The following is a 15,613-nucleotide window of genomic DNA, read 5'->3' on the forward strand; positions in this document are numbered from 1 at the left end:
TTTTTAAATAATAATAATAAAATAGACGTCAGTTGTATCGTAAAATCGATGTCTATTGTATTAAAAATTAATAATAATAATAATAATAATAATAATAATAATAATAATAATAATCTACACTTATATAAGAGCCAATAATGTTAAACCCCTAACTGGAACTAAAAAAATATCGATGTAATAGTCTGCTATAACATATTGTACTTTGTGTTATTCTTATTGTGCAACCTCCAATTAAATTCCTAATATATCCTAATCATTTATAATTTTACCAAATTCTTTCCGCTAAATATAACGGAAGTTTAACATTAAATTATTTAGGCAATTTGTTTCTTTATTGCAGTTTTCAAACAAATTGGCAATATTCTATAATACAATTCTGTATAGATTCCTAACTTAAAATTAGAATATTGGAAGTCTTAATAGGATTCTATAATACAATTTTGTATAGTTCCTAATTAAATCATTATTCTACCCAAAATAACAGTATATAAACCCTTCCATTCTCACTGGTATTTACCCAAAACTAAACCTAAACATATTCTGCAACACACCATCTACTTGACATTGTATAGGTATGATTGTCAAAATATTATCATGCTAATTCTATTATTTGTATTTGTACTCATAATGATTACATTTTTTTTTTAAAATCAATAATGGTATACTCATTAATTAGTATAACTTCAATATCGTTATGTAAATATATCTATTGTATAATCTGTTCATCTATACTTGTATCATTGTATGTAATGTTGTGGTTCTCATATCGTTATGTAAAAATATCTATTGTATAATCTGTTCATCTATACTTGTATCATTGCATGTAATGTTGTGGTTCCCATTATATTATTTCATAACATCCTTTATGAATATATTTCTCAAAGTATATGCCCATCGTCTTTGAGGATGAAACGACAAGTAAATAGTAAAAAATTTATCATTATTATTATTATTATTATATTATTATTATTATTATTATTATTATTTTATTTTATTTTTATCATTGTTAGTATTATTATTATTATATGAAGATGCTCTCATTCACCACCAACATCATTGTAAATGCTATATCTAAATGCAAGGAACTCGGGTTCAATCAATAGTGTTTGATAATGACATTGAAATGTATGATATCACTTTACAAACCAACAAATGGTACATCATCTCTGATGTCATTGTCAAACCTGTCCGGACAAAATATAAAGTACTTGATCACAAATATAATTACACATGGATTTTAAATGGTCGAACCGGTGTCCAAACAAATGACAATGATGACACGCCATTTGCTCCCATGTAAGTGGTTTATTTGTTTTTTGTTTTTTTGTTTTATATTAATTTAACATTTTTTCTCTCATTATTGTATGACTACTTTAACCAATTAAGGAACACTAATTTAAAAAATACGCATTGGGCATTAGTTTAATCGCGCGTTTGATAACTAGTAATAATAATAATAATAAACGGCGTCAGTAGGCGATTCTGCTTAAAAACCGACGCTGTTTATTTTAAAAATAATAATAATACAATAGATATCGATTCTACCTTAGAACCAAGGTCTATTGTATAGATTTTTTTTTTTTATTAAAAGGGAATATATGTCAATTATACACAACAACCGGCGTATATTCTCTTTTTATTAGAAAATATAAAATATTAAATATTACATATGGCTTTGTAAAATAGCATGTCCAAAAATATTCAATACAAACAATTATATTGTCAACAACAATTCATTTAAAAGTACCTAAACAATTTCAAACAACAGTACTTTGATGGGGGTTGTGCATAATTTCGAACAGGTAAAACACTGCAACTCTGCAAGCATGCAAAGAGAAGAGAAAAAGAAAATCATCATTTGAGCACCTATATCTCAAGTGTTTTGATGAGCTGAGAGGTAAACACATTAAGTGAAAGGGAAATATATGCAGTGTCAGTGTGACAACAATGGAATTTCTTAACAATGTGTGAAATCCCTGAAAACATTCCTCCAAAAGTAGCAATCCATGAACAAGCAGAGAAGCTAAAAGATTCCAAATATGTAGTTACTTTACATGATTTGCTGCAAATTTCTCATCTCCACTTTTAAGTGCAATTAAGTTGTTTATGAAGAACAATGTGTGTTCATTTGGAGAAATACCCTTACCAACCATTTCATCTAAAAGTAGATTTGCCTCATGACATTTTTTCTGTCTAACAAATTCTTGCAAAATAACATTATAAGTCCAAGCATTAGGTAAGCAATCATTCTTCTCCATTTTCCTTAACAACTCTAAGGCTTCATCTAAAAATCCTTCTCGACAAAGCCCATTTATCATTGCAGTGTATGTACTCACAGCTAGGCGACGCCCTTTAGAGATGAGGCCATTGAATACATGACGTGCAATATTAAGCCGTCCTATCTTGCAGACCCTATCAATTACGATTCTATCATAAACATGAGAACCATTTCCGTTTCTATCTAACTTATGATAGACCGATATCGCCTCTTCAACAAGTCCATTATAACACAAGCCACTAAGTAAGACATTTGAAGTGTAAAAATTTGGTTTATGTCCAGCAACCAGCATCTCCTGAAAAAGTTCCAGTGCAGCAGAACATCTACCCACCAGAAATAACCCCTGCAACATTGTGTTATACGTAACAACATTAGGATGAGGAATTTCACAAAACAGATGCACGGCCTCATCCATTTCTTTTATTTTACAGTATCCATTAATTAATGTGTTATAGGTCATAACATCAGGTTGAATGCCACTTTCTACCATCCGACCAAAAACTTTCCTCGCTTCATCCACTTCTTTTATTTTACAGTATCCATTAATTAATGTGTTATAGGTCATAACATCAGGTTGAATGCCACTTTCTACCATCCGACCAAAAACTTTCCTCACTTCATCCATCCGTCCTTGCAAACAGTACCCCTCAACAAGAGCGTTGTATGTGACAACATCAGGATAAATGTTCCTTTGAATCATGATCTGAATAATAGTTTCCGCACTTTCCAACTTCCCCTCCTTACAGAGGGCATCCGCTAATATATTGAAAATATAGACACCTGGATATACATTATGTAGGACCATCTCATTCATTACCTTCGTAACCTCTTTCCATCGGTTAAAATTGCAAAGGCCTTGAATCAGTGAAGTGTATGTGAAGATATTCGGGGGAACACCTCTTTCAATCATCTCAGAGAGAAGGCCAAGAGCCTGATCAACCATTCTGTCTTTGCATAGAGAATCAATTACAGTGTTATAGGCTATAGTATCAGGCTTAGGTCCCTCCTTTTGCATTACTACAAGTAAATCAAGAGCATTTTGTGTATGACCTGCCTTGCAAAGCCCATTTATAACAGTACCATAAGTAATTTGATCAACTTTGTACACATTTTCCCTCACCAACTTCTTGAATAGCCCTATAGCCTCAACAATCTTATTATCCATAAAGAGACCCTTGATCAGAGTGGTGAATGTTACCACATTAAACTCAAATCCACACTTGAACACCACACCAAGTAGACAAAACCCGCAATCTACTCGACTAGAGCGGCAGTACACATCCACCAGAATGTTAATGGTACGCACACTGATTGGGATACCCATAATGCGCATTTCTTGAAAGAGGGAAACAACTACCGAATAACGCTTCAATTTCACAATTCTACAAAGCAGTTTGTTGAAGTGAATAACACAAGGCAAGGGCCTGGTATGAGCCATTTGATGGAATAGCTTTAGGGCATCGTCTAAATCATTACAGCTTTTTTTGAATTTGGATTGATTCATAGAAACCGATGAGTTATTATGATTTGAAGAAGCCGTACCTGACGCAAAATTGGGCGAAATGGGAGTAGAGCTTGCTGTCCTTATTCTCCTCCAACTCATGTTACTGAAGAAGAACCAAGACAAAGCATTTCTCTGTGTTTTCATTTTCAAGATGAAATCAAAGTTTTAGGGCTTTGAGGAAACACAGAAAATTGTTTCCATCCAACAGTGCCACAGTGGAGTGGCGTGGAAGAAGCTCTATTGATTTTTATTATTATTATTTTTTTTTGAAAGCATTTTAACGTATCATATTAAGTGTGCTGTAAAATTTTTATTACAGTGTCCCTTCTTTTTTGTGTTTGGAAACTCGAAATATGCCTTTTTCGAATTTCTAGTGTTTGACAAAGGAGGAGAAAATGATACATTAGTCAAAGAAAAATAAGTATGTTTTGGGGGAAAATGACTTCCTCTTTTTTTGAGGAAGTCATTTTACAAGGGATATGAACATGCAAAATTTGTCAAAATAATGTGGTTTAGTTTTTACTTTTTAAAACACTAGTCCAGGCCGGCCGCGTTTTTTTTTTTTTTTTTTTTTTTTTTTTTTGTGAATTCAAAGTTCAAAAAAATAAGTAAAGTCTACAAATATTAACAATTTAGTACTGTCAAAGCGGGCCGACCCGTTAGGCCCACATGCTAGAATTCATGCAACCCTAGTCTGCCCACGCGGGTTGGCGAGCCCCGCGGGCCGGCCCGCGAGATTATTTTTATTTTTTATAAATGTGTGCTGTGTACACAAGAATATATATGTGTACATACGTGTGCATATTATATATACATGTGTACAGAGTACACAGAGTGTGTGTGTGTATATATATATATATATATGTGTGTATATATATATATATATATATATATATATATATATATATATATATATATATGGCCGGCCCGCAGCTCACGCGGGTCACGGGCCAGGCCCGTTAGGCCCGCTATTTCGCAAGTCATTCTTTTTTGTTTTTTTTTTTTTGTCCTAAGTTACAAAATTTATAATATATTATACGCTCAAAACGGATAATGGGTGAATGAAAAATTAATTATCAAAATAAACCCATTTGAGTTAAAAATGAATTATACAATTCTGCTCATTTTTCAGAAAAAGACAATTTTTCGTTGTGCAGCCAAACCGGAAAGGAAAATATTTTCTGGAAAATGACTCATTTTTAAAAAAAATATTTTCTAGAAGTCATTTTACGAGTTTTCAAACACACCCTTAATTTCTTTTATACAACGTGTTGTAAAAATTGTATCACACATTTTTTTATATGGAAATACAAATACTCTCAGCAAGTGTTAAAATAATAATTATTATATTAAAAATTATTTTTAAAAATAGATACAAATAAATTTTTTAAATATAAATATAATTCTAGGTTCGTTAGATTTTGATTAATTGATACATAATTTTTTCTAAAGTATTTTAGAACTGAAATTAGTAGGAAATACCTTCAATGATCCTATGAGTATTATAATTTTACCAGTTGTAGTTCTAAACTTTTAAATCGACCAGTGGCCGTCCTCTAAGTTTCAAATAGTGACATCTCGTGGTCTGACATTAGTTAATCCGTGATAGGGGTGTTAAAATGGATGGCAAATCTATCTTTTTAAGTCGATTTAAAACTTTAGGACCACATTTGTGAGAACTGTTGCCCAATAAAGAACTATGAACAATCGGAGCCATCCATCTAGAAAGATCAACGGATCAAAATTTACTTAAAAAAAACAATTACAATTTTTTAAATAATTAAACTTTGAAGTGCAAAGTGTTCAAGTAAAATCACTTAAAATTACAATATTTTACACTATAGAGTGCAAGTACAACATTTTACACTATAGAGTGTAAGTAATTTACTTTTCACATTGGTACAATAAATGACAACGTTATGTGCACTTAATATTGTTGCTCATGTGTAAATTATATTGTTGCACTCTCTAAAGATGTTATTTCACTTTTAAAGCATTTTACTTTGCACTATTGTTGCACTACATGAAACTATTACTTGCATTTTTAACATATTTTACTTGCACTTCAAAGTTCAAGTTATTTATTCAAATGTCATCGCATTTTTTTAAATTGCTTTTGATCTACTACATCTTTCCAGATGGGCGGTAGTGATTGGTTCATAGTTCTCTTCTGTGTGCCATTTCTCATTTTAATCGATTCCTCTGTGTGTGCGCGCGCATACACGCATTGATATGAGAACACTCTTCCGCATAAAAATTATAGACAAATTTGGATTCTCCATTTAGGATAGGGGTGGAAATAGGCTAGGCCGAGTTGGGCTTTAGAAAGTTAGGCTTGAGCTGAGCCTGTATGTATGCTTTTTTTTTAGGCTCAAGCCTGAGCCTACAGTTAGCATGGCCTGGCCTGAAGCCTTTTTAAAAGCCTATTTAACTGGCTAAAGGCAGCGTACAAAAGATTTACCATTCCATCAATCACGGTGACTAAGCTGCACAAATACAATAACAACATGTTTGCCCAAATAACCCCATTGGAGTTCCAAGAAACATTATGTCCCTTTGCCTTTAGCCAGTCTATGAGACACATCTGAATTTTTCCATAACAGAGCTCCCAACATCAAAATCAGCAAAGCTGCACCAAAGCTCCTTCTCTGCAGAGCACCTCTTCCTTCTTATGTAATTAAATTATTTTTTGCTTCATGGTACTCTTTTAATGTCAAGAAACATTCAGCGAGGGCATAATAGGCAACAGGCATTTTACCTCCCTCTGCCAAGAACTATTATGTTGTTAAAACATAGATGCTGAGACCCAAACTTGTGAAATCCCTGAAAACATTCTTCCAAAAGTAGCAAATCATGAACTAGTAGAGAAGCTAAAAGATTCCAAATATGTAGTTACTTTACATGATTTGCAGCAAATTTCTGTATCACCTTTAGTACAGTCTCATCTCCAGTTTTAAGTGCAAGTAAGTCATTCATGAAGAAAAATGTGCAGTGATCTAGAGAAATACCCTTACCAACCATTTCATCCAAAAGTAGATTTGCCTCGTGCCATTTTTTCTCTCTAACAAATTCTTGCAAAATAACATTATAAGTCACAGTATTTGGTAAGCAATCATTTCTCTCCATTTTCCTTAACAACTCTAAGGCTTCATCTATTAATCCTTCTCGGCAAAGCCCATTTATCATTACAGTGTATGTATTCACATTTAGGCATCGCCCTTTAGAGATGAGGTCATTGAATACATCGCGTGCAACATTAAGCCGTCCTATCTTGCAGAGCCTATCAATTATGATGGTACCATAAACATGAGAACCATATCTGTTTCTATTTAATAACTCATGATAGAATGACATCGCCTCTTCAACAAGTCCATTATCACACAAACCACCAAGTAAGACACATGAAGTGTAAAAATCTGGTTTATGTCCAGCAACCAGCATCTCCTGAAAAAGTTCCAGTGCAGCACAACATCTACCCACCAGAAATAACCCCTGCAACATTGTGTTATACGTAACAACATCAGAATGAGGAATTTCACAAAACAGATGCACGGCCTCATCCATTTCTTTTATTTTACAGTATCCATTAATTAATGTGTTATAGGTCATAACATCAGGTTGAATGCCACTTTCTACCATCCGACCAAAAACTTTCCTCGCTTCATCCACCTCTTTTATTTTACAGTATCCATTAATTAATGTGTTATAGGTCATAACATCAGGTTGAATGCCACTTTCTACCATCCGACCAAAAACTTTCCTCACTTCATCCACCTCTTTTATTTTACAGTATCCATTAATTAATGTGTTATAGGTCATAACATCAGGTTGAATGCCACTTTCTACCATCCGACCAAAAACTTTCCTCACTTCATCCACCTCTTTTATTTTACAGTATCCATTAATTAATGTGTTATAGGTCATAACATCAGGTTGAATGCCACTTTCTACCATCCGACCAAAAACTTTCCTCACTTCATCCACCTCTTTTATTTTACAGTATCCATTAATTAATGTGTTATAGGTCATAACATCAGGTTGAATGCCACTTTCTACCATCCGACCAAAAACTTTCCTCACTTCATCCACCTCTTTTATTTTACAGTATCCATTAATTAATGTGTTATAGGTCATAACATCAGGTTGAATGCCACTTTCTACCATCCGACCAAAAACTTTCCTCACTTCATCCACCTCTTTTATTTTACAGTATCCATTAATTAATGTGTTATAGGTCATAACATCAGGTTGAATGCCACTTTCTACCATCCGACCAAAAACTTTCCTCACTTCATCCACCTCTTTTATTTTACAGTATCCATTAATTAATGTGTTATAGGTCATAACATCAGGTTGAATGCCACTTTCTACCATCCGACCAAAAACTTTCCTCACTTCATCCACCTCTTTTATTTTACAGTATCCATTAATTAATGTGTTATAGGTCATAACATCAGGTTGAATGCCACTTTCTACCATCCGACCAAAAACTTTCCTCACTTCATCCACCTCTTTTATTTTACAGTATCCATTAATTAATGTGTTATAGGTCATAACATCAGGTTGAATGCCACTTTCTACCATCCGACCAAAAACTTTCCTCACTTCATCCACCTCTTTTATTTTACAGTATCCATTAATTAATGTGTTATAGGTCATAACATCAGGTTGAATGCCACTTTCTACCATCCGACCAAAAACTTTCCTCACTTCATCCATCCGTCCTTGCAAACAGTACCCCTCAACAAGAGCGTTGTATGTGACAACATCAGGATAAATGTTCCTTTGAATCATGATCTGAATAATAGTTTCCGCACTTTCCAACTTCCCCTCCTTACAGAGGGCATCCGCTAATATATTGAAAATATAGACACCTGGATATACATTATGTAGGACCATCTCATTCATTACCTTCGTAACCTCTTTCCATCGGTTAAAATTGCAAAGGCCTTGAATCAGTGGAGCGTATGTGATGATATCCGGGGGAACTCCTCTTTCAGTCATCTCAGAGAGAAGGCCAAGAGCCTGATCAACCATTCTGTCTTTGCATAGAGAATCAATTACAGTGTTATAGGCTATAGTATCAGGCTTAGGTCCCTCCTTTTGCATTACTACAAGTAAATCAAGAGCATTTTGTGTATGACCTGCCTTGCAAAGCCCATTTATAACAGTACCATAAGTAATTTGATCAACTTTGTACACATTTTCCCTCACCAACTTCTTGAATAGCCCTATAGCCTCAACAATCTTATTATCCATAAAGAGACCCTTGATCAGAGTGGTGAATGTGACCACATTAAACTCAAATCCACACTTGAAGACCACACCAAGTACACAAAACCCGCAATCTACTCGACTAGAGCGGCAGTACACATCCACCAGAATGTTAATGGTACGCACACTGATTGGGATACCCTTAATGCGCATTTCTTGAAAGAGGGAAACAACTACCGAATAACGCTTCAATTTCACAATTCTACAAAGCAGTTTGTTGAAGTGAATAACACAAGGCAAGGGCCTGGTATGAGCCATTTGATGGAATAACTTTAGGGCATCGTCTAAATCATTACAGCTTTTTTTGAATTTGGATTGATTCATAGAAACCGATGAGTTATTATGATTTGAAGAAGCCGTACCTGACGCAAAATTGGGCGAAATGGGAGTAGAGCTTGCTGTCCTTATTCTCCTCCAACTCATGTTACTGAAGAACCAAGACAAAGCATTTCTCTGTGTTTTCATTTTCAAGATGAAATCAAAGTTTTAGGGCTTTGAGGAAACACAGAAAATTGTTTCCATCCAACAGTCGAGTGGCGTGGAAGAAGCTCTATTGATTTTTTTTTGAGTTAATACCACGAATGGTCCTCTAACTATTGGGCTAGTACTATTTTTAGTCCTCGACTTTTAATTCGATCATAAATGGTCCTTTAACTTTTATTTTTGACTACAAATAGTCCTCTATTAAAATTTCTGTTAAATAAGTGTTAAATCTAAGGGTAATATCGTCAAATTAATTAATATTATTATGATTACTTCTTTTTTATAATTATATGACAACATAATTAATTTCAAACATTAATAAACATTAAGTTAATAAATATAAAAACAAAATGGACGTGAAAAATTACATAAATGAACAAATTAAATAAAAATTCATGATTAATGTTCACAATTTGTAATTGATTAATTATATTAATTCAATGGTGGCGACCTTCAGTTATGTCCCAAACAAAATGTTTGACCGATTAATGAAAAGTGAAAATAATTAATCGGCCATGTATCAACCATGAAAATGATGGAAGCAAGGTTTTTGAAAAAAAAAAAATTTCTTCCATTTTAAACTGTTGGTTAAATTAAAACAGATAGCTCTAATATTAAATCTTCATTTTGTACACATAATTACGAGATATAAGGTGTATTTGTTTTTTTATTTAGGAGTATTTATATTTGTTAATTGTTTCAATTATACTTGTTGGTGAAAAATTCTAAACATTTTTATTTTATGACCATTATATATATCAATGTGACGATAATACCCTTAGATTTAACACATATTTAACAGAACTTTTAATGGAGGACTATTTATGGTCAAAAATGAAAGTTAGAGGATCATTTGTGGTCGAATTGAAAGTCAATGACTAAAAGGAGTACTACCCCAATAGTTAGAGGACCATTTGTGGTATTAACTCTTTTTTTTTTAAAGCATTTTAACGGATCGTATTAAGGGTGCTGTAAAATTTTTATTACAGTGTCCCTTCTTTTTTGTGTTTGAAAATCTGAAAAATGCCTTTTTTGAATTTCTAGTGTTTGGTAAAAGAGTAGAAAATGAGATCAATGGAAAATGATGCATTAGTCAAAGAAAAATAAGTGGGCTTGTTTGGTTATTATCGGTTAGCGGTTAGCGGTAGCGGATGGTGTTAGTGGATAACAAATAGCGGATTGTGTCAGCAGGTTTGACCGGCGGATTATATTAGCTGCTTGTAAAATGATGTTTGGTAAAGTTAGCTGTTACTATTAACGGTTGAGATGTAAAAAGACCTATAAGGACATGCATATATTTTATAAATAATTCATTTATTAATATATAATAATTTTTATTTAAAAATGTAAATTAAATAAATAACATAAATATTAAACAAATAAGTAAATAACGGAAAATAATTGTTTATTATATAATATTTTATCTAATTACCTTGTAAATAATAATTTATTATTAATATTTATAAATTTGTTATATTATAATAATAATATAATAAAAAAGAAAAAGTAAAAAAAAAATGGAGCATGAGACTCCTTTAAAAAGGGAGCCTCATGCTCAATTTTGGGAGGGCCATTACGGAAATTACATAGCAATTTGCAAACCGCCAACGCCACACACTGCAATTTGCACCGTTTGTAAAGTTGGCGGTTTGCCTCCGAACCGCCAACTGTGCAAACCAAACATTATTTTTAGCGTTTTGAATAGGTCAAACCACTAAAACGGTCAAATCCGCCAAACTTTAGTCAAAACGCCATTAACCAAACAAGGCCACTGTTTTGGGGGAAAATGACTTCCTCTTTTTTTAGGAAATCATTTTACAAGGGATTTGAACATGCAAAATTTGTCAAAATAATGCGGTTTAGTTTTTACTTTTTAAAACACTAGTCCAGGCCGGCCGCGTTTTTTTTTTTTTTTTTTGAATTCAAAGTTCAAAAAAATAAGTAAAGTCTACAAATATTAACAATTTAGTACTGTCAAAGCGGGCCGACCCGTTAGGCCCACATGCTAGAATTCATGCAACCCTAGTCTGTCAACGCGGCTTGGCGGGCCCCGCGGGCCGGCCCGCGAGATTATTTTTATTTTTTATTTTTTATAAATGTGTGCTGTGTACACATGAATATATATGTGTACATACGTGTGCATATTATATATTCATGTGTACAGAGTACACATTGTTTATATATATACATACATATATATATATATATATATATATATATATATATATATATATATATATATATATATATATATATATATATATATATATATATATATATATATATATATATATATATATATATATATATATATATATATATATATATATATATATATATATATATATATATATATATATATATATATATATATATATATATATATATATATATATATATATATATATATATATATATATATATATATATATATATATATATATATATATATATATATATATATATATATATATATATATATATATATATATATATATATATATATATATATATATATATATATATATATATATATATATATATATATATATATATATATATATATATATATATATATATATATATATATATATATATATATATATATATATATATATATATATATATATATATATATATATATATATATATATATATATATATATATATATATATATATATATATATATATATATATATATATATATATATATATATATATATATATATATATATATATATATATATATATATATATATATATATATATATATATATATATATATATATATATATATATATATATATATATATATATATATATATATATATATATATATATATATATATATATATATATATATATATATATATATATATATATATATATATATATATGGTCGGCCCGCAGCTCGCGCGGGTCACGGGCCATGCCCGTTAGGCCCGCTATTTTGCAAGTCATCCATTTTTTTTTTGTCATCCTAACTTACAAAATTTATAATATATTATACGTTCAAAACGGATAATGGGTGAATGAAAAATTAATTATCAAAATAAACCCATTTGTGTTAAAAATGAAGTATACAATTCTGCTCATTTTTCAGAAAAAGACAGTTTTTCGTTGTGCAGCCAAACCAGAAAGGAAAATATTTTCTGGAAAATGACTCATTTTTTAAAAAACATTTTCCAGAAGTCATTTTACGAGTTTTCAAACACACCCTTAATTTCTTTTATACAGCGTGCTGTAAAAATTGTATTACACATTTTTTTATATGGAAATACAAATACTCTCACCAAGTGTTAAAATAATAATTATTATATTAAAAATTATTTTTAAAAATAGATACAAATAATTTTTTTAAATATAAATATAATTCTAGGTTCCCTAGATTTTGATTAATTGATACATAATTTTTTCTAAAGTATTTTAGAATTGAAATTAGTAGGAAATACCTTCAATGATCTTATGAGTATTATAATTTTACCAGTTGTAGTTATGAACTTTTAAATTGACCAGTGACCGTCCTCTAAGTTTCAAATAGTGACATCTCGTGGTCTGACATTAGTTAATCCGTGATAGGGGTGTTAAAATGGATGGCAAATCTATCTTTTTAAGTCGATTTAAAAGTTTAGGACCACATTTGTGAGCATTGTTGCCCAATAAAGAACTATGAACAATCGGAGCCATCCATCTAGAAAGATCAACGGATCAAAAGTTTCTTAAAAAAACAATTACAATTTTTTAAATAACTTAAACTTTGAAGTGCAAAGTGTTCAAGTAAAATCACTTAAGACTACAACATTTTACACTATAGAGTGCAAGTACAACATTTTACACTATAGAGTGTAAGTAATTTACTTTTCACATTGGTACAATAAATGACAACGTTATGTGCACTTAATATTGTTGCTCATGTGTAAATTATATTGTTGCACTCTCTAAAGATGTTATTTCACTCTTAAAGCATTTTACTTTGCACTATTGTTGCACTACATGAAACTATTACTTGCATTTTTAACATATTTTACTTGCACTTCAAAGTTCAAGTTATTTATTCAAATGTCATCGCATTTTTTTAAATTGCTTTTGATCTACTACATCTTTTCAGATGGGCGGTAGTGATTGGTTCATAGTTCTCTTCTGTGTGCCATTTCTCATTTTAATCGATTCCTCTGTGTGTGTGCGCGCATACACGCATTCATATGAGAACACTCTTCAGTTAGGCAAATTATTACATGGACTGGTTTCGCAAACCAGTCCAGACGGAAACCTGGACTGGTTTCGCAAGCCAGTCCACGGACTGGTTTGCCAACCCCCAAATTTGGTTTTTTTTTTTGTTTTTTGTTTTTATTTTATATTTTTTAGTTATGTTTTTTGAGATATTAGTATTGTTATTTTGTTGTAATTTTTTTGTTATAAATGAATAATTTGTGACAATTATGATATTATTATGGTGATTATTTTACATTTTGGATTGTATAGATTGATTATTATACAATTCTCATCATTTTCCGACCTATTTTCCGGAAAATGAACCAAACACACAAACATAGTTTTCTGCTCTGCAGCCAAACACAAGAAAGGAAAATGATTTCTGGAAAATGACTTATTTTCCAGAAATCATTTTCCTGCTTTCCAAACACACCCTAAGTTTCAAAAAGTGATTTACTGTGGTTTATCATTAATTAATCTGTTTTAAGGGTGTTAAAATAGATGTCAAATTTATCTTTTTAAGTCGATTTAAAAGTTTAGGTCCACAGTTGTGAGAATTGTTGTCCAATAGAGAACTATGAACTAATCAAAACCATCCATCTAAAAAGATCAGCGGATCATAAGTCATTAAAAAATGATCGTTTCTTGTAAATAACTTAAACTTTGAAGGGTAAATAACATGTGCAAGCGTTGAAGTAAAAATCACTTAAAATTACAACATTTTAAACTATAGAGTGCAAGTAATTTACTTTTTACATTGATGCAACAAATGACAATGTTATGTGCACTTAATATTGTTACTCATGTGTACATTATATTGTTGCACTCTGTGAAGTTGTTATTTCACTTTTAAAACATTTTACTTGCACTATTGTTGCACTACATGAAGCTGTTACTTGCATTTTTAACACATTTTACTTGCATTTCAAAGTTCAAGTTATTTATACAAATGTCATTGCATTTTTTAAAATTGCTTTTGATCGGTTAGATCTTTCCAGATAAACAGTTGTGATTGGTTCATAGTTCTCTTCATTGTGCCATTACTCATTTGATTCAATTCCTTTGTATGTGTGTGCCCATGCATTCATATGAGAATACTCTTTCGCATAAAAATTATAGACAAATTTGAATTCTCTATTTAAATGATATGTGTAGTGTGATTTTATGGTTTTATTTAGTTTTTTAATTTCGATAAATTTTCAAAGGGGTAATTGGGGTATGCATGCTGTTTTTAAATATGTATAGTATTTTTATGGCTATTATGCATGATTTTAGAAAAGGAATTTATGGTAAGTTTCAATTTTATTGTTGATGTACTCTCCTTCTTTGTGTGGAGTTATTTCTCCATCTTGCTTTGAATTTTTCTTACTCAAAGTTTCTTTTATTCAACCATTGTGATAAGTGCAAAAGATGCCAACTTCATAAGGTTATTCTTGGATCATTTAGTGCATAATTCATGGCTTTTATGAGTGATTTAGTCCTAAATTGCATTAGAATACTTTATATTGTCATCGTACCCTGTTCCACACTTTACCGATTGTTTTGTAGGTAAAAAGAAGTGCTTAAAGACAGAAAATGACAATGATTTGAAGAAGAATTCACAAGCCGAAGTTGGAGGACGAAATAGGCCTTGGACGCGCGTCTAAGGTGGCGTCCAAAGTTTATCCCTCTGAAGTTTTCAAAGCAGAACGCAAGGCACGCCTTGGACGCGCCCCTGGACGCGCGTCCAGCCTGGCGTCCATCGCGGGATTTTGGCAGTTATTCACTGTTTAAAAGGGATGAAGGAGCCATTTTCCAGAGGACTTCGACACTTCCTGTTGGTCCCAAGGGGATGGGGTACAAGTCTAGAGGGGGGGGGGGG

The 15,613-nt window shown here is 31.5% G+C and overlaps 2 protein-coding genes across 5 annotated transcripts; both read right to left on the reverse strand.

The window, feature by feature from the left end:
* Positions 1-1,678: 1,678 nt before the first annotated feature.
* LOC116027799 (pentatricopeptide repeat-containing protein At1g62670, mitochondrial-like) lies at positions 1,679-3,990 on the reverse strand. Of its 4 annotated transcripts, none has more exons than XM_031269556.1 (2): positions 3,821-3,990; positions 1,679-3,702 (listed from the first exon to the last, which is right to left on the reverse strand). In XM_031269556.1, exon 2 carries the CDS (start codon positions 3,609-3,611, stop codon positions 2,046-2,048), a length of 1,566 nt encoding a protein of 521 aa, XP_031125416.1. In that variant the 5' UTR covers positions 3,612-3,702; positions 3,821-3,990; the 3' UTR covers positions 1,679-2,045. The 4 variants fall into 4 exon arrangements, with proteins under 4 accessions (XP_031125416.1, XP_031125415.1, XP_031125414.1 ...); XM_031269555.1 differs by having other exon boundaries at positions 1,679-2,773; positions 2,879-3,990; XM_031269554.1 differs by having other exon boundaries at positions 1,679-2,684; positions 2,790-3,990.
* A 2,043-nt stretch (positions 3,991-6,033) lies between these two features.
* Positions 6,034-9,571, reverse strand: LOC116027798 (putative pentatricopeptide repeat-containing protein At1g12700, mitochondrial). Its single transcript, XM_031269551.1, has 2 exons — positions 8,477-9,571; positions 6,034-8,371 (listed from the first exon to the last, which is right to left on the reverse strand). Exons 1-2 carry the CDS (start codon positions 9,519-9,521, stop codon positions 6,675-6,677), a joined length of 2,742 nt encoding a protein of 913 aa, XP_031125411.1. The 5' UTR covers positions 9,522-9,571; the 3' UTR covers positions 6,034-6,674.
* Between the last annotated feature and the right edge of the window lie 6,042 nt (positions 9,572-15,613).

The sequence above is a fragment of the Ipomoea triloba genome, chromosome 8, assembly GCF_003576645.1.
Source record: "Ipomoea triloba cultivar NCNSP0323 chromosome 8, ASM357664v1".
Classification (NCBI taxonomy): Eukaryota; Viridiplantae; Streptophyta; class Magnoliopsida; order Solanales; family Convolvulaceae; genus Ipomoea; species Ipomoea triloba.